The sequence below is a fragment of the Carassius auratus genome, chromosome 3 (genome assembly GCF_003368295.1).
Source record: "Carassius auratus strain Wakin chromosome 3, ASM336829v1, whole genome shotgun sequence".
In the NCBI taxonomy this organism is placed as follows: Eukaryota; Metazoa; Chordata; class Actinopteri; order Cypriniformes; family Cyprinidae; genus Carassius; species Carassius auratus.
This window is the reverse complement of record NC_039245.1, coordinates 14,343,005-14,362,710: the sequence shown is the minus strand read 5'-3', so window position 1 is coordinate 14,362,710 and position 19,706 is coordinate 14,343,005. Positions and strand designations below refer to the sequence as shown.

General features: G+C 37.2%; 1 protein-coding gene and 1 pseudogene across 2 annotated transcripts; one reads left to right on the top strand and one right to left on the bottom strand.

Moving 5' to 3' along the window:
• Positions 1 to 16,555: 16,555 nt before the first annotated feature.
• On the top strand, positions 16,556 to 18,287 carry LOC113055485 (uncharacterized). 2 transcript variants are annotated; one of them, XM_026221841.1, is made up of 7 exons: positions 16,556 to 16,802; positions 16,978 to 17,048; positions 17,119 to 17,298; positions 17,473 to 17,531; positions 17,615 to 17,689; positions 17,763 to 18,060; positions 18,251 to 18,287. In XM_026221841.1, the coding sequence occupies exons 1-6, from the start codon at positions 16,567 to 16,569 to the stop codon at positions 17,856 to 17,858; spliced, it is 717 nt and encodes a 238-aa protein (XP_026077626.1). In that variant the 5' UTR covers positions 16,556 to 16,566; the 3' UTR covers positions 17,859 to 18,060; positions 18,251 to 18,287. The 2 variants fall into 2 exon arrangements, with proteins under 2 accessions (XP_026077626.1, XP_026077633.1); XM_026221848.1 differs by having other exon boundaries at positions 17,119 to 17,291; positions 17,615 to 18,060.
• An 8-nt stretch (positions 18,288 to 18,295) lies between these two features.
• LOC113054164 (putative nuclease HARBI1 pseudogene) lies at positions 18,296 to 19,317 on the bottom strand (annotated as a pseudogene).
• Between the last annotated feature and the right edge of the window lie 389 nt (positions 19,318 to 19,706).

Below are 19,706 nucleotides of genomic sequence, written 5' to 3'. Positions count from 1 at the left end.
TGGAGCAGAAACTGTTGTCCTGCAGGGTTCTGTCGTTCTTTCTCTTTTAATGGAACTTAATTTACATTTACATCACTATTATACATTAACAAATATAATTTCAGAGGAAACTGCTCTTCTGAATTCATGAATATTCCTGTGAATGTTTATCAGCTGTCACACAATGTTCTTACCGTCCTGTCGTTAAGGTTAAATGAATTATTTTAACCCTTTGACTGATTCTAATTTGAACTCAGTATGTCATGAATGTCTCAGCTTCTAACTCAAAGTGTTTAATAGTACAGAACTCCCCTCTATAATGTCATCACGGTGTGTGTTATAAAGCTCCACTGAGGCTCTCTGCTGGCATTTCTGACTGATCCCGGACTCTTCTAGCTGTTCACATGTATTCTCTATTTCTTCTAATGCTTGTTCTCCTAACAGGTCAAAAACTGCACCAGGAACTCTTTTTATTTTATAATATGATCTCTTCATGTTTTTCTGTTCTTTATCCTTCTCTCGCTGAGTTTCTGACTCCTAGTGTCTCATGGACTTATCATGAATCTTAATGTCTCTGTTTTTCTGCTCTCTGTCAGACTTCTTCCCAGTTTTTAGGCGTCTGATTTTAAAACGTCTCTTATTCTCATTCTCCTGTTTAGTAATCTCATTAGTCTACCTTCTCTAAATTGTATTCTCATTATCATCTGTTTATTAGTCTCTTATTAAATGTAAATTACATTATAAATTTAAATGTTAGCCTGAATGCACTGTAAGTCGCTTTGGATAAAAGCGTCTGCTAAAAGCATAAATTTAAATTTAGCCTCTTATTGTGACCTTTCTGTACTATTTGTTTAATTTCACGTAAGCAGGAGGGTATAAATGCTGTTTGCGTGCACGGATATGAGGCGAGGTGACTTGCTTTTGAGGATGTATTATGATAACTTGGCTTTATTATATTTATATCATATGGTTATAGCCTCAGCTCCTCATTACAGTTAGTAAGCAGTACAAATATAAGTACTAAATATAAGCCTAAATCTGAAAAAGATCTCTGCTCAAGGATATATATCAGTGATGGTTCTGGAGCCGGAGAGCAGCATCTGATTTCATCATCACTTCAGTCTTTTATAGAGAGCAGGTGTCTTCAGTGAAATCATCGCTCTCAGGCGCGTGCCGTGATGCCGATCGATCCAGAAACGGTTGTGTAAAACTATTGTTCATGTGTTTCCTAGTTAAAGTACACTGTGTCCAGACGCTCGTGACGGTGAACAGAATGAAGAACAGGCCACAGCTCAGTGTTGAAGACTGTGATTTCTAGGGAGCAGTGCTCTGCTAATGGAGGTGCAGGTGGACAGCTGTTGACCTCCACTGGGGATATCGCTGGACGGTGGAAGGAATACTTCGAGGATCTCCTCAACCCCACTGACATGTCATCCGTCGAGGAAGCGGAGGCTGAGGGCTCAGAGATGACCATCACACAAGCTGAAGTCACCGAGGTAGTTAAGATGCTTCTTACATATCAAACTGTATGCATTCTAAATTAATTAATTTAAACTTCTGAATGTCAGACTAGGTCGAGACAAGTGTAGTATGTTCCTCTAGGTGGCGCTAAACTGCACAATCTTTCTCATGCTTTGCAAGCTTTTTCTCAGTCAGTACATTTCAATAACTTTAGTTGTGCTATAGTTCTGTGAATGAAACCAACAGCTAAATGTTCTCTTGGTTTTGCACTTTGCAGACGGTCCCTGTCCTGCACTTTTACACTATAAGGTCTAGCAGTTATAATTCCTTAAGGCAGATTAAAACCAATAAAACACAATGTGTGTTCTCTTCTACATTAGAAAACAATTAAAACACAGCATTATTAATGGAAATTATGTTCCATTATTTATGGAACCCGTCTCACCCGCAAAGCCCTCTGCATCACAGGTGATCCCACCCACCCATCACACAGCTTCTTCAGCCTGCTGCAATCAGGGAGGAGACTGCGGAGTCTCCAGGCCAGGACCAGCAGACTGAAGGACAGCTTCATCCACCAGACTGTCAGGAAGCTGAACTCACTCCCCTCCACACACACTAATTATTATTATATGATGGCATGCACTAGTCACTTGTGCAGCATTGGTCTGCTCACTCACCGCTCACTACCTCATTCGGCATGGAACTGACGTCATTCCACTACCTCATCAGTCAGTTAAATAACTGCTCTTAGTCACTTGTCACTTGTCACTTTAACCAGACTTAATAAGATATTTTTAATAAGTGATTTTTTTGCACTAAAAAATCTTTTACCTGCACTGTTGTTCACTTCATTGATTTGCACTATATCTGTCATTTGCCTTGCGCTGCTTTATTTAACTTTATTCTAATTTTATTATATGTCTTTTTTTATCATTCCCTTATTGTATATTTGTATCTACATTTTATATTTGATCTAGTTATTTTTTTTAGGCTTTAATGTTAATGTTAACTGTATGCACCGGGGTCTGAGAGTAACGCAATTTCGATTATCTGTGTGTATGTACTGTACATGTGGAAATTGACAATAAAGCAGACTGGAACTTGAACTTGAACTTGTATGTTTCTTGTCATTGTGCTAAATCATTAAAGAACTATTGAAGATTTCTGAGGCTGAACCTCTGACATAACGTCAAACCAACTTTATATCGGTCTGTTATCTCTATATAAGAGACAGGGGAAAGAATATCTGATGAATTTCAGACGTATACTACCTTCAGCAGACTAACAGATATATAATATAGGCTCTGAAAACATTACAAGTTTGTGTCATGGTAATTTTCCTGTTCAGAGTTTCAGTTTCTACAACATGTGAATCACTTTATTTTATTGCTCTGTATTTGGATATGATGTGTTCCAGACCCGGGGAAGGTTGTACCAGTGGCCCCTGTTGGAAAGTGTTTCATTTGCATGTTCCTTTTATTTATTTATTTATTTGTGCAGTCATCCTCAGAAGCCTCATCTGACAGACGTGTCATTTATCAGCTGTTATTTTCTGCCAACCCGGCAGCTGTCAGATGAGGCTTCTGAGGATGACTGCAGGTTGCAGTCGAAACATGTCAAGGTAAAGAAAAAGCTTTTTTTTCTCCACCTGAACGTTTTTGTCTTTCTAGAAGAAAACTGTCTGGACCATCTTTACCTACTTAAATTAAAAGAAACAAACACATGAAGCTGGCAGCCAGAACAACTAAAACTAAATCCAGATATTTGTTGAAAACTAAAAGAAACCTCTTTCTGAAATAATGCAGCACCTAGCAGTCAGAACAAATGGAGCATGATACACTAGAAGGACTGAGTAAACCTACAGAATACACCACTAATTCTCTTTAGACTCATGTTTAAAGCTCTGACAGGAGTCACACGAGAAATTATTTTTTTAGTTCAGAACAGAATCAAAAGTTTGAAATAGACATTAACCGGTTAATAACGTTATTTTATCGTTCAGTTCAATATTTGAAATTTGCTGTCAACCAATCAGAATTCCAGCTGTACAGCGTATGCAAATGTGACTCTGAAGCAGCGAGTGAAATGTCTGCTCAGCTGTGAACTCAGTCAAGTCTCAACAGTGCTGGCCCGAGCCTCTTGGGGGCCCTAAGCAGAATTTGATTTGGGGGCCCCCTCCCTCCACGTGGAGTCACCTGTGCTTCAAGATTATTGACACAAATGTCACACTATAATGTTACATTATAAATGAATACAGTATATATTAATATATTATATATTAATACAAAATAAATAAATAAAAATCAATACTTAAATAACATACTTTACTATTAAACTTCTGAATACAAACTGTCACAAAACATGAAATAAATAATTAGCAAATGTCCAAATGCAAATGTGCATGTGCAACCTTTTAAATGAAACCAAAATAGACAAACATTAATGTAATAAAAAATATAATGTTACAAAAAAATAGTTAAAAACTTAAATAATGAAAGCAAACATAAGAACAGCAAGGATTCAACAATGACAACTGTACAACAATGACCTCAAAATTGTTCCTTCCTAGCTTTTCAGGAGGCAAAGTCACTGATGACATCAGGACAGCAGGATTGTTGTGCCCCCCTTCCTCAAATATGATGATGGAAAATAAACACCTACTATGGGGTGAAAATAGAACTTTAATCAAATAAAAAACTAAATGAATAAATTGTATTATTTACTGATTACAATTGTAGCTCTCCACATTTACCTGTGGCTATAACTTTATTATGACTCTAATTTATTTCATAGTCTCAAGCATTCAGAAATCATGCAAAAGGAAACTAAGCAGTTTTACTATGATAAAACCATGGTTTATTTTTGTAAGGGTTGTGATATGCAAGTTTTTTGTTGAAGAAATTATAAAGCCTGTGTCATCTATAGCAAAAATGTAACAGCAGCAATTACATGGCATTTATCTCCCTGTGCAGGGATTTGTAATAACATGTACATAACTTGTTTATTTTGTATGTGCCTACATTATGTATTGTAACAGTGTTATTATTAACAAATCATCATTGCCTCATAGTTTTTTTTATATAATGCATTTTAAGTCATTTTAAAAGCTATTGATGGCTTAGGTCTGTTTTTATAGCAACAACAACAACAAAATATTAGAGTGTATGAATGCTTCTTTGTAAATTATTATTTGAAGTATCAAAACCATGGTTAATTTGCAGTTACCATGGCTACAAGAACAATGATTTGTGGTGTTATTGTTAAAACCATGGGTATTTTTTGTAAGGGAACCTAAAAAAAAAAAAGAAAAAAAAAAAAACTTTCACATGAATGTTCCTGAAAGTGATAAATGGGCATCATTTTTACCTAAATGATTTATAATTTATTTTAATATATATTAAAAATGTATGAGGTGTGCATCGTAGCTGACACCCAAATGAACACATTACAATTGTTTTATGACTACAAGTCTTTCTCCTCAAATGCTATTGAGCTTCAAATTTGCGTTTGAGCCCATGTGAAAGAGTAGCATAATTTACATATGATTTACAGTTTATTTTAATAAATATCAAACATTTAATTCAATTGTGCATTATAGCTGACACCTACATGAACAATTACAGTTGTTTTTTATGACTATAAGTCATCCTCTTCAAACTCTACTGACGTTAGAAAAGTGTATCCCAATATCTCATGTAACTTTAGAGACGGTCCCTAAATTCTCTCGAACGTCCAACGTCAAGCCAACTTTATGTCCTTTTCTTCTTTGTCTTTTCGGAACCAGAGGGATACATCCTTTTTGTGACATGAATTATAATTTATTACAGTGCCAGCGCGAATTGTCAATGCACGCGAGGAGTCTAAGCAGACACTGCAGAGACCTAAGTCTCGACACAAAAGCAGTTGTTGGTAAATAAGTATAATTATCTTTTCTTGAATTATTCATTTATTCGAAAATAAAGTTATTTGCGGGACTCCAGCAAAGTGGAAATATCTAGCAAAATAAAATTACTTATTACTAAATTACTTATTAAATTAAAAACAGATTAACCTTTATTTATAATAGACTAAAATAAAATAAAAAAGACTCAAATAAACGCAAGTTTTTTTCCCCCTTTTTTTTTCCGCTACAGGGAGCTTCATCGAGGTCGTGGGAGAGGGCTACGGTCTAATCAAGACTTCGGTGTGGAGGTGTGTCCACACTGTCACCAACGCCCTTCTGCGCCATGCCGGGGATTACATCCTGGTGGATGACACTCATCCCTATCACCAATCCTTCAGTCATTGATCAGGCGTACATATCCCGAAAGTGATACACGGCCATAAACATGCAGGCTATAATGGACCATTGGGGTGTGATCTCTGACCTCATGGCAATGTCGAGCAAAACTTCAACTTCCTCTGACAAGAGGCTTGGTGCCCTTTTTTACGTTGCTTCCCCATCATATTCTGTATCTAACTCTCTCTCTCTCTGTTCATTGTAGATAGGTAGATTTTTATTAAAAACATAAACCAATTGCAATCAATACTGCATTAAACAGAAGTAACTGCAGCTGCTTGCCAATCAATTCAGATTGTAAAGTACCTTACCATTAATATAAAAGTGTATTATATAATTTTTAGAAGTCGTTAAACCCATGTCAAGAAGCGGCACAAGTGGCACAACGGGATAAGGAGGGTGGATGATTAGCGAGGGAGACCCGGTTCGTCTATCCGTCACAAAATATTGTGTGAACATTTTACTGACCATTTGACAATTTAATTTATAGTCTATATTCTACTGATAAGTTAAACTATGTTAAAATAAATGTTAGTGTAATAATTTGAGGAATGTTTCATTTGCATAGAACGTGTTGTCTTTCTTAACGCGGTATTGCACCTTCGCGTGAAGTGGAAAATCGATTCCTGAGCAATCGATGCAAACTAATTCAGCACCCTCACTCGGGACAGCGCTCATGTGACGTCAGACGTAAGAGGCAGCGTGCTAAGAAGCTTCCTAAGAGACACTTCGGGGAACACACTTAGGAACATAAACAACTTTGGTAAGATATATCTTTCGAGGTCTTCTTAGCACGCTAAGAGTGAGCGTTATCAGGAAACCGGGCCCAATATATTTTAATTCTGTTTTTTATTTTTTATTTAGCTAAACATTTACATTTGGTCTATTTTGTTATTGAGGAAAAATGATTTTTTTGTTGTTGTTGTTGTTTGTGTAATGTTTGAAGAAAATAAGGTATTCTTAAGCAGTACAGGCTAATTTTCGTTTGAACATGAAATAAATCCAGGTTTATTATTAGTATATAATTCATTAGGATATACTATAGTACTATGTAATATATTTTTGATTTTCATATCTTTTTTTTTCTGTATTTCTATGTTCTATGTTCCTTGTTCGTTCCTTTCATCCATTTAATTAAACGCAAATAAAACGAAACACTTGTTTCTTTTTTACATTTATGTTCAACAGTGGAGCAACTGAAAAAAGAACAGAGTAGCAGACAGAATATGCAATTTATTTAGTAAAAAAAAAAAAAAAAATTATAGTTTACCCGCGGGATTTTGCAGGCGGTAGCGGGACGAAACTTGATCGTTCGCGGGCGGGAGCGGGATAAAATAACATATATTTTGCGGGAGCGAGATAAAATCTTGCGGGAAAAATCCATCCCGCGCAGGTCTCTACACTCCAGCGCCAGCATCAGCCTTTCCTGCCCAACCGAGGACCGCAGCTCTCCTTTGATTATTCCTAACTCTGAGAAGCTTCGCTCGCCGGGGCATTGGACACCATCATGCACAGATAGATGCGCTAACCAATTTCGACATATGGAAACGTCTGAGAAAGATTTAACTAGAGTTGGGGTACTCGAACTTGGACTCGGACTCGAGTCCGGACTCGAGTCCAATTTTGATGAATGTGAATCGGGTGAATTTGTACTCGGACTTGACACGGACTTGAACATTTTGGACTCGGAAAATATTCCGAGTACAGTCGAGTCCACGTCATGTAAAACCAGCATAAAATTGAAATGATAAATTAATGAATGTCTCCCCTTCTGTCATTTTACTGCACCACACCGGCAGGCAGAAGTCTCCTGCTTGCAGACGAAACACACGCACCACTCACTGGATATCAATGTGGATTAGTGATGGGAAGTTCGATTCTTTTCCGCGAACCGGTTCTTTCGGACGGTTTGATTCAATAAACCGGTCGAAAAAAAACAGTTCACCGGATACATAATCCATTGCGATGTATTTGTTATTAAATGAACTTACATTTCGTCAGATTGCCCTTCATTCAAACCCTCGGTTTACCCGCACTCATTACATTAGCACAAAATCAGTTCAGAATCAATCACCAAAAGAATCAGTTCGGTTCAGATGCGCTGCGAGTCAGTCGGCTTCATTCTGAATCACGCATGCGCAGTATCATCAGCTCCTCGGTTCTCGAATCGGACGCGTCCGAAAGAAACGGTTTTCGGTTCAGTTTACTGATGATCTGAAAACTGATACAACCGGTTCTTGACTCGAGAACGAGAATCGCTCAAAACCCGGGTAGGAAAATCTGACAGGGTAGGATAAAATGTCAGGACACCGGCACATATGCTGCAGTTCAGTATCATCAGCTGCTCTACTCGTGTTCATGTTCTGTTTACTACAATTTCAGTTTGTGAATCTTTCATCATTAACTATAAATACAGTACAGATATTTCATAAATCATCCCTTATTCATATTAAACATGGAGTCTTTAGAGTCTTAATTATTGTCTAACTTCCCTGAAAACCCCTTTGGCCCATACATAATATACAATATACAGATTAGAAACATGTAGCCCCTACCCTAAAAAAAAAACGTATATATATATATATATATATATATATATATATATATATATATATATATATATATATATATATATATATATATATATATATATATAGATAGATAGATAGATATATAGATATAGTTTTATCACACTTTCCGATGTTTAACAAAATACTTGAAAAATTACACGCATGCGCAGTATCATCAGTTCATCGGTTCTCAAATCGGACGCCTCCGAAAGAAACGGTTTTCGGTTCAGTGTACCGATGATCCGAAAACCAATGCAACCGACTACCAGAGACAGCAGCAGCAACCAACAGATGCTGCACAGCTCAGCATTGCAGGATTTGCAAGACCAGAACTGACCAAACAAGCAATGCAACTTTATGATGGAAGTTCTCCAAGACAACAATAAATTCATAATGTCATCATTAAGGATCTCCTCATTGGCTGCACTTTACCTCTGTCAAATGTGGGGGAGAGGCATTAAATAACTGAAATGTCATCTTTAACTGGAGGACAATATAGTGTGATACAATAATAAAATAGGTTCATTTGTATTTTCATGCACTTGTAATACAATAAAACCTTTGAAACCTTTTTTGATAGGAAACTAGTTCTGTTGACATAAAATAAAAATGTTCAATGGCAATGACTAGATGTAACAGTGGTATTTTTTTTATTAAATTTTTATATTGCCATTGGTTTAATGGGTTGAAAGGTTAAAATATTAATAGAATGTAAAAATGTACAATACCAATTTATAATCTTTTTTAATTTAATTACTTTCTGGACTCGGGCGGACTCGACTCGGACTCGGCCTTTAAGAACTCGGACTTGAGTCCAACTCGGCCCCTTTTGGACTCGGACTCGGACTTGGTCTTGTGGACTTGGTCTTGACTCGTACTCGACACAGGTGGACTCGGACCCAACTCTAGATTTAACGATGACAAAAGCTCAAACAAGCTCTGCTGAGTCACCGGTTTCTGAGTGCAGCAAACTCAGATCAGATGATTTTGACTGATTAATAATCAGTTAAACGGTTTAAAAAGTCATTTATTTATTTTCAGTAAATTATCAAAATGTTTAAAAAGGTTTTCCTGCATGGTTAATATATATATATATATATATATATATATATATATATATATATATATATATATATATATATATATATATATATATTTCATATTTCATTCAGAAATAGACATAATGCAGAAATAAAATGTTTACAAACATTAGGCTATTTTTTATAGCTTCTTATTATTTGTAATTCTTGTTCTTTTCTAAATACTGTTAATTAAAATTATTTTGTTGTGGAGTGAGGGGAACTGAAATAGAGGAGCTTCACAAATTTCCCAGAAGCTGAACAGTTTTCATTTGATATTAACCTCAAAATAATAATTGAATGAACTTTGGAGTCCAACTGTGGGACGCATATACAGCGTTACTTATTATACATTTACTAATATTCTATATTCTTTATATTAAATAACATTTTAGCATCCAGATACGCCGGGAACATGGAAACATTTGGATTCGTGCCGCATGAGAGAGGTCAGCTTCAGTTTACATTCATTTGTTTTTGGATTGAGGTTTTTATAGCCTAAACTTTAGAGGATTTGATGAGAAACTAATAACTGTTTTTAGAATGTTTTTAAACACTTTGATTTAGACTACAGGCATTTTAGCCTTCATTATTTCGGGAAGCAATAGGGCTAATAAAATGCAATGAGCCACGACGTTTTTTTTTTTTTTTTTTACTCTCAAAACGCAATCTTATACAAGTGTTTTTTTTTTTTACCAATGCAACAAACATTTTTAAATATCTTAAAAATACTTTTAAACAGTAGTGTAGCCAGAAAAGAGACTCTGGGTGTGCATATGAAAATCTGGGTGCGCCACATTTATTGTCAGATTACTGTGCACAATTATGGGATAGTGTTTTTGTCGCACTGCTTCCGTCCAACCATACTCCTAGTGTTAATTTGCAGGTCGTGTCAAAATGTAGTCAATTGTTAAATATAATAATTTTCTTCCAAATACGATAATTTTGAACTTTAGCTATTTCATTTTGTTTATTTTTCATTAAAATTCATTAGATCTGAATCAACCGAGTCGCGAAATCGAGTCGCAAACATGCTCCGAAGTGCCGATCTGAATCAACCGAGTCACGAACATGCTCCGAAGTGCCGATCTGAATCAACCGAGTCGCGAACAGGCTCCGAAGTCCCGATCTGAATCAACCGAGTCGCGAAATCGAGTCGCAAACATGCTCCGAAGTGCCGATCTGAATCAATGGAGTCGCGAACATGCTCCGAAGTGCCGATCTGAATCAACGGAATCGCGAACAAGCTCCGAAGTGCCGATCTGAATCAACGGAGTCGCGAACATGCTCCGAAGTGCCGATCTGAATCAACCGAGTAGCGAACATGCTCCGAAGTGTAGCGAAAAAAAAAAAAAAAAAAAAAAAAATTATATATATATATATATATATATATATATATATATATATATATTCTAAGTAAACAACAATAGCCCAAGTTAAGTTAAGTTAAGTCAAGTTAAGACTAAAAAAAATAATTGTGCATCTATTTTTAGGTGTGCCGGCTGCCACTGTAAACTGTAAGCGTTAGATCTCTATTTTTTCCTTTTTTCTGAGTAAGGAAAACGCTATACTTTATTATTATTATTAACTATTATTAGGCAAATTACAGGCAAATAATTTTTTTTTTTTTTTTTTTTTTTTTAATAACGTTATTAATCGGTATTTTTTCCTCCCGAACCGGTTTCGGAACGGTGATAATATCAGAGGAACGCAGAACAGAAACATTAAAATATAGATTCTGCTCGGAGTGAACCGATTGAATTTTTTTTTCGTTTTCAAGCCCTGATTTATTTATTTGTTTTGTTTTAATTTATAGTTTGTTTATTTGTTTTGATTGGTTTTTATGGTTTATTTATTCCTTGGTGGTAAAATTAATAAATAAGAGATTTAAGCAATTTAGGAAAAATATGAATATGGATTATATGTTGAAATACAAGCGAGCAAGAGCCAATATGAGAAAAATTATTAAAACTGCTAAGAGGGAAGGTTGGATGACATTTTGCTCCAAATACTCCACTATCAATCAAGAATGAAAAATGGTTCAGAATACGGATGGAAGAGGGAAAAAGAGAAATTAAACTCCAGTGTTGATTGAGTAGAATATGATGATGCATTAGGCTAGAAGGATTGCTATATAAAGATGGGTATAGAAGATTAATTATTTTTTTAATTCAGCGAATTGCATCCCACATGGAAGCTATTATAGGTAATGTTATTACAAATTATATTTTTGGTAATTTAGGACCCGGGATAGGTAGAGCACTTTATGCTGATGACGGAGCTATTTGGAAGAGAGGACACAACATGACCCAAGTTATGTCAAGTATTTAATCTGCTATTAAGATGGTTTAAAGATGGAGTATAGACTGGGGATTTAACATATCAGCTAGTAAGATATATGACATTTAGTAAAAAAAAAAAAAAAAAAAAAATCCTAATGATATTGTATTACAAATATTTAGCAAACCGCTAGAACAAGTGAAACAATTCACATATTTAGGTATCTGGCTAGATAGTAGGCACACTTAGAAAAATCCTATAGGAGAAGTGGAGGAAAAGTGTAGGAAAGCTAACTGTTATGAGGGCAATAGCTGGTAAAGAATGGAGAACAGAAAGATCTTCAATGATGAAAGTGTATCAGCTTTGATCTGGGCCCGGTTTCCCGATAACGCTCACTCTTAGCGCTCTACGAAGACCTTAAAAGATATATCTTACCAAAGTTGTTTGTGTTCCTAAGTGTGTTCCCCGAAGTGTCCCTTAGGAAGCTTCCTAACACGCTGCCTCTTTCGTCTGACGTCACAAGAGCGCTGTCCAAAGTGAAGGTGCTGAATTAGTTGGCATCGATTGCTCAGGAATCGATTTTCCTCTTCACGCGAAGGAGCAATACAGCGTTAAGAAAGACAACACGTTCTATGCAAATGAAACATTCCCATATTATTACAGTAACATTTATTTTAACATAGTTTAAGTTATCAGTAGAATATAGGCTATACATTTAATTATCAAATGGTCAGTAATATGTTCACACGATATGTTGTGGCGGTTAGACGAACCGGGTATACTAACATAAAAAAATACATTCTTATTGCAACTCGCCATAAAACTCACTGTGTTCACACCGCCGGCGTCGAGAGCGTAAAAGTGGCCGGAAGTCATTCATTTTCAATGTAAGCTTGCGTCGAGCAGCGGCATAGACAGTAAAAGAAATGGACACAGCGACCCCATTGGAACTCAATTGAGACAAATGAAGCCCAGTTTTAGCGTTTTTTAGCACTTCCGTTTCTGACGCGCAGACTCAAACGAAGCTTGACGACGTCAGCAACCTGTCTGACAGATGTAAACCTTCTAGTGGCTGTGCGTGCAAACTGCCATCGTTAATCTTGCAGAGACGGCGAGCTTGAGCGGGGAGTTCTTTGGCGTGAGTGAGCAGGAGTAAGTATTCTGATTAATTATTTTGTATAGTATTTTAAAATGTAACGCCAGTACGCCATATTAAGTTAATTGCCTGCGAGCTTCTCCACCTGTCTGTACGGTAATGCGACAGAGAGCCGAGTGGTTATGACGCAATCGTTAGCCTATTTTTTACAAAAACTGTTTATACGGGGCCATAATGTAACATAGAAGGTAATGGAGCCCTTTATACATTGTCGTGTATCTTTAGAAATAAATAATGGACAAACAGAGTCTTTAAACGCCTCCGATGTAAAGTTATTCGCTGTCAAAGTGACGCCAAAATGAATGGGAGTCAATGGGAGTGCTAACGCAAGTGAAGTTCTGCTAAAAGATGGCAGCCCCCACCCGACTTCAACTTCCGGTCGAGTTCCTTGCCCCTTGAGCAGCGGCGAGGAGAGTTGAAATCAAGGCAACTTTATGGTAATGAGCTATGACGCGGTTGGGCAGCAACCAATCGGAACGTAGAAGAGGGGACTCCAGAGAACACCGCTCCACATTAGTTCTCAAGCACAATATAGAACAGGTTGATTATTTCTGTTTCGGGTTTGCAATAATCTATGATGTGTCCCTGTTAGCGTACACGGCATAAAAATAAATTAAAAGTGATACGTGGACCAAGGTGTCTGAGATTGTTCATTTTCCTGGTGAGTTGCTGATGTGCATTAACGATATAAGAATAATAATATATTGATATAATAAATAATAGTACTGTAGTCCCAGATTACTTTTAAACAATTTTCCTTGATTATATTTGCATTAATTAATGTTTATACTTGATTATATTTACTTAAGTAGCATCTTCAATGCAAAACTTTTCTTGCATCAGAGTATTTTTTACAGTGCTTTATTATTAGGTAAAGGATCTTAATACTTCGTCCACAACAATATTTAATGAGGTTATTATAACTTTACCCTCATTGTGGGTAAAGAGCGTCTGAGCTCTCATGAATCTTTCCGCAGCGTCGTGATCAGAGCGGCAAGAGCGATTTTTTCGCACGGTAAGAAGAAGAAGAAGAAGAAGAAGAAGAAGAAGAAGAAGAAGAAGAAGAAGAAGAAGAAGAAGAAGGAGTCGGCGGGGGAAACACCGTGCGGTCGGATCTGGAGTCCCGCAGACGAGCGTGTGTCTCGCGGAATCCGGTGGAATAACGGTGTGTGACACGAGTGCTCGAGAGCCACGGGCTGCTCAGGACAGTGACTAAATGGGACTGGATGGGTGCCGTGGCGTGGCGGGGGGGGGGGGGGGGGGGGGTGATATCTGGGCGTGCTGTGAGTACGCATAAACTTGACCTAACCGTGAGCCTATGATTTCCAGTCGATAGTCTTAAAGAAGGAAATTAATTCGCTTCTGATGAATTTCATTTAAATTAGTGACTTTATGGATCGGCCGATTTCTTTTAAATATAGCTATGTCGTTTTTACTGAATAAATTAATATGTGAAGATTGTATTGTGATATTAAACCGTGTTTGCTGGCAGCATGTTCTCTGTTCTCCAGCGGTCACCAGATGACCAGCAGAGACTCATGCAGGACATTTTTTTCTAATTGATTGTAATAAATAGTCTTATTCTGATATTTGGCCCGTGCAGACACCTTTATATTGGCAGCTGCTGAGTATAAAAGGTGCTCCTGGAGCAAGGCTTTAATAGAGCTCTGCTCGTATCGATACACAATAGAGAAAGACCATTTTAATTTGAAGAGCTAAATAATTCGTTCTTTGCACACTTTAATTGCTCTGAAATTAGAAACTGAATTATATTAGGTATTGGTGTCATTATTATACTAGTTTTGACATTTAGGCACTTTATAGATTGTGTTTTAATACACTAGCAGTCAAAGGATTTGGATCAGTAAGATTTTTTTGTTTTTTAAAGAAGTCTCTTCTATTCACCAAGCCTTCGTTTATTGGATCTAAAATACAGCAAAAATTGTAAGAAAGTTCAGAAGAACAGCATTTATCTGAAATAAGAATCTTTTGTAACACTGTCTTTATCATCACTTTTGATCAATTTAAAGCATCCTTGCAAAATAAAAGTAATAGTGAAGTGGAGGTGCAGTCCAAGAGAGAAACTTTAATTATTTTCCACGGCCCCAGACCAAGATTTTAGACCTTTATTTATATGATGGCTATACAAATAACACACATAATACAGGTTTTCTAGTTTCAGAAACTGTTGTGGATATATAGGCTACACACAGGAAATAAGGGGAACAGCTTGTCACTGAAACAGTACCCATAAACGGATATATTTGTTCTTTTTTTAACTCCTAAAAGGTAGGCCTACAAATTAGTACCTTAAGGGTACACATTATACTCTAAAGTACCAATTTTGGCCATTTTGTTTTCTGTGTGGCCTGGACGAGTGTGAGATTTCCGGACCTTAATCTGTGTTACAATCATCCGGGTTTACATTTACAGATGACAGAATTTCCACAAACTCTAGTGATTTCAGACTGTAATGATTTCAAAGAAGTCCTGGGGTTTTCATCATACATAATGAGTCAGCATAATGAGCAACTTAACTCACTTGGGGAAGTCCCTCGTTGGGGTTTGGGGTTTCCAGATCGTGAGAAGATAGAAGAAACTCCGAAATTCTGCTTCAGAGAGCGATGCAGATGAACTGAAGGAGAGGGGTTTGTTAATATATTTCTCAGCCTGCTCAGACACGAAGATCCATCAGAATCTCTGAATGCCGTCTTCACCCAATGAACCGTTACAGCGGATGGATAACACACTTCCGGCTCTGTTTAGTTCAAAGCTAAACTAAATATCATCCGGTGCTCCGCCCACGACTCCGGTCGACTGGAGAGTACTTTCTGAAGAACTGACTTACTTCTTTCCTGGTGGAGTATATGACAATAAATAAATAAATAAATAAATAAATAAAACCTTGATGATGTGTTGCAATGGTTTTAATGTTTAGCAGAAAAACAGAGACTCTGATGGTGAAGCTGCAGCTCTGTGTCCTGTGGTTTATTAACTAAAACAAGTCTTCATGTGATTATATAGATTTAATTATTTATTTATTTATTTATTTGTACATATTTCAGACACGTGAAATTACAGAAGAAAGCATTTACAAACATTCACTCCTATATTGTGACGAGTAACGTAAAATTCATCAAGAAATTCTAAAAGTAATCCCTGAAAAGTAATATCTGTCGTTTAACAGTTTTATTTAATTTATTTTTTGACAAATATTTCTTAATTGACCTCAGCTCGCCTTCAGGTGACACCTCAGCGTCTGTGTCTGTGAACATTCTTCGATTTGATTGGCTCTTTCAGAAATGTACGAGGCTTTTGATCCAGCGCGCGCTTAATTAATGAGGAGGTTTGACTCAAGTGAGCTGCGCGGGAAACTCCTCTGGGCCAATGGAGGGATGACGCTGTAATTTACTGTAACTCATTCTTTAGCCTATATATATATATTAACGCAAATGCCCGGCCCACATTGTACAGCTGCCCACAGGGAAATCTCCACACTCCAGATAGAGACAAAAACACTATGAAAAGAGCCAAAACCCACCTCGGCGGATCTATACAGAAGTGATACGATATAAAATCAACATATGTACACAAACAACAACAACACAATAAAATCATCTGGGGGGTATTCCAGAAAGCTTGGTTAACTTACCATTTGATAAACTATTGATTTACCCCAAACAGGCATACCATGAGTATGTCGGTTCCAAAACACCTGAGAAGAGTTAGCTTAATCAACCTCTGACTGGTTACCCGGAGTTAATGCGCGTGCACGGTGCATGTATAAAGACATTTTCAATGGATCGCCGATTTCACGAGTCACCATGGAAACTCAAAGCGAAAAAAAAGAGAGCCGCGTATTTCACAGAGGCGGAGTTGGAAGTTTTAATGCATGCTTATGAGGAGTTTAAGCCAATAATATTAAAAAGAAGCAATACAGCTGCATCGGCTAAAGCAAGAGAGTTGGCTTGGCAAAAAATAACGGACAGAGTAAATGCGTGAGTGTATTAAATTACAAATTTGGTATTGGCTCCCGTTTTATTGAAATGCAAAATAATGAAGTATGACTTATACATACTTTTGAATATGTTAAATCACTATGAAAGCATTTACTTTTCCTGCCATTTTATTTCTTTAGCTTGAAATAATAATGTATATTTCTTATTTAATAAGGTGTAATCCTTCTGGAGCCACAAGAACTTTAAGCCAAGTCAAAATGAAACACAAAAACATTCTGCAAAAAGGTAATATTTGATTACACAATTACTGAACTATTATTATAACAGGATTTAGTATATTCATTCTGTCATGCAGCTAACAGAAAGAAGACTGAAGCCCGTCTAACTGGCGGGGGGCCACCACCACCTCCCCTCACCCCATCTGAGGAGCTGGCTCTGTCCCTTAATAAAGGGCGACCAGTGGTTGCTGGCATTCCAGGGGGCAGTTCATCACACATACTATGCACCACAAGTGATGGTGAAAAAAGGGTGACATGTAAGTTTACCTCTATGATTTGTTTTCATTTTTTATCCTGATAAATTACTATCTCTGTCACTTAAAGGCTTTTTGAACAAGATTAATTTATGTAGGCTTATTTTATTTAACTGCATATGATGTATTATTTTCTTTGATAATATTGAGAATTTAACGGGTTGTGTGTTCTTATAGATACTGATGGACGGATTGTATTATTGGACTCTCCAGAAAGAACACAGTCTGTCACAGTTGTAAATGATTTGTTGTCAGGTACTTTTAGGTTTTTTTTTTTTTTTTTTGCCAAATAATGTATACTTGAATATTTGTCTTGTAGGATGAAGATGATGATGACGATGAAGAGACCACATCTGCTGTGACAGAAGTGGACAGTGCTGGTAGATCCACTGAGGTATGATGCATACCATTATGATGTATGGCCCCTTTTTGCATTAGAGTAACAAACTGTCATTGTCCTTTCATAGTACATACCTAGGGATCTGCCCACAGATGAGGGTCCTTCAGCCTCAGCACACAATCTAAGCAGGGTAAGAATTTGTGTCCATGTGTCCATATTTTAATTTTATTGTCTGACCAAACAATCTCATTTATTACATTTTTCCACCTTAGTTGCCAGCAAAGGAGCTGTATAAGGTCCATCTTCAAAAACAAATAAGAAAAAGTGACATGGAGATGGACCTTATACAGCTTCAAATGGAAGAGAAAAGGCTCCTCATTAAAAAAGCAGCACTTGAAATAGAATTACTTGAGAATCGCCTTAAGGTGAGAACTTGGTCTGAATATTAATCTGTTGCATGTTAAAAGTGGTCTGTCTGTCTCTATCTATCTATCTATCTATCTATCTATCTAGCTATCTATCTATCTGTATGTATGTATGTATGTATGTATGTATGTGTAAAGCAATATAAAAAAAAAAAACATTTTAATGAATTTTACTTTTATTGTTTTTCAGGAAATGAAGAAATAAACTGCCTGGCAGACCAGTGCAAGAAAAAAACTAATAAAAGTAATTTTGACAAATCCTGTCTCTCAAAAGTCTTCCGTCTCTGTTGGCCTCTAAAATCTGTGGGTGTTCCTCTGGGCCATCTTCCTCAATACAAGGAGGGTGGCTCTCTCCTCTTATAGTGGCAATATTGTGAAGCACAACACAAGCCACAATAATGTCGCATGCCCTCTCTGGACTAACCCGGAGCCCACGCAGACACTGAAACCGAGATTTGAGGATCCCTATAGTCATCTCCACCTTGGCCCGTGTTCGGCTGTGAGCCAGGTTAAACCGTGTCTGTGGTCCAGGCTCAGGTTCAGGGTAGGGTGTCATTAAATAGGGCAGACAAGGGTATCCTCTGTCCCCCAGCAAGTAACCATTGTACTGTCCTGTAATGATTGAAGTGTACAACACAAATATAGTAAAAACGAAAAAACAAAAATTGTATAAAGCAAATCATACCCTGCTGAAATGTCTGGCATAATGATGACTCGCGGAAAATTCTGGCATCATGCACAGATCCTGGCCATTTTGCCTCGACATTGGTGATGATTTGGGTTGCCTCACATATTACCTATAGTTAGTGGAAAAAGTAATGACTTTGATGATTTTAAGAAGGGGAAAAAATTAAGTTGTTACCTGCACATTGATACTATGAATAGATTTCCTATTAACATAGTCTCCCTCATTTATGGATGGAGCTTTAATAGGAATGTGAGTGCCATCAATGCACCCAATTACATTTGGAAACCCTGAAACAGAAAGTTTTGGAAGTATGAAGTGTGTGCATAAGGAATACATGTATAGATATTAATAATATGACTAAATATTAAATATGCGTCATATATTTTACTACAAAGGACAAACCTGCCACTCTGTGGAATTCGTCTTTAATAACAAGCAGAGGTTTATGGCCAGGGAACTGTACAAACGTGGGTAACAACTGTTTAAGTGCCAGACACACTGTACGAACGGCTCTACACACAGTTGCCTTTCCCACATGCTCTGAATCGCCCACACTGTACAAAAAATGGCCAGACCCAAAAAACCTAAGTGCTATGCACAGAATGTTTTCTGTGCTAAGCGCAGAGCCGCGGTTTGTCACATCTCAACCCATTCTCACTCCAAAGGCGTCAAAAACCGAAGCATGGTCAAGCGCCCCTAGCGTCACTTTTATGACGCCAAATGTGTTCTGCTTCAGAATGTCACAGTACAAGCTGTAGTCCATGTTTCCCTCAATGAAGCGCAGCTCTCCAGCACTAACCACTCTCATGAAGCTCCAGACCATGATGCTACCTCCACCATGCTTGACTGCAGATGTTACTCCTCACCAGCTGTGTTCATTTAGTTAAACACAATGAAACTCAAAGACAGCCTCGGATGAGCGATATAATACAGCGAGTAATCATACAGCACTAATCTG

Coding starts and splice junctions, on each gene's coding strand:
- LOC113055485 (XM_026221841.1), top strand. CDS start 16,567: ATGCGCGTGCACGGTGCATGTATAAAGACATTTTCAATGGATCGCCGA. Junction 16,803..16,977: donor ATAACGGACAGAGTAAATGC/GTGAGTGTATTA, acceptor TTATTTAATAAG/GTGTAATCCTTCTGGAGCCA. Junction 17,299..17,472: donor TGGTGAAAAAAGGGTGACAT/GTAAGTTTACCT, acceptor GTGTTCTTATAG/ATACTGATGGACGGATTGTA.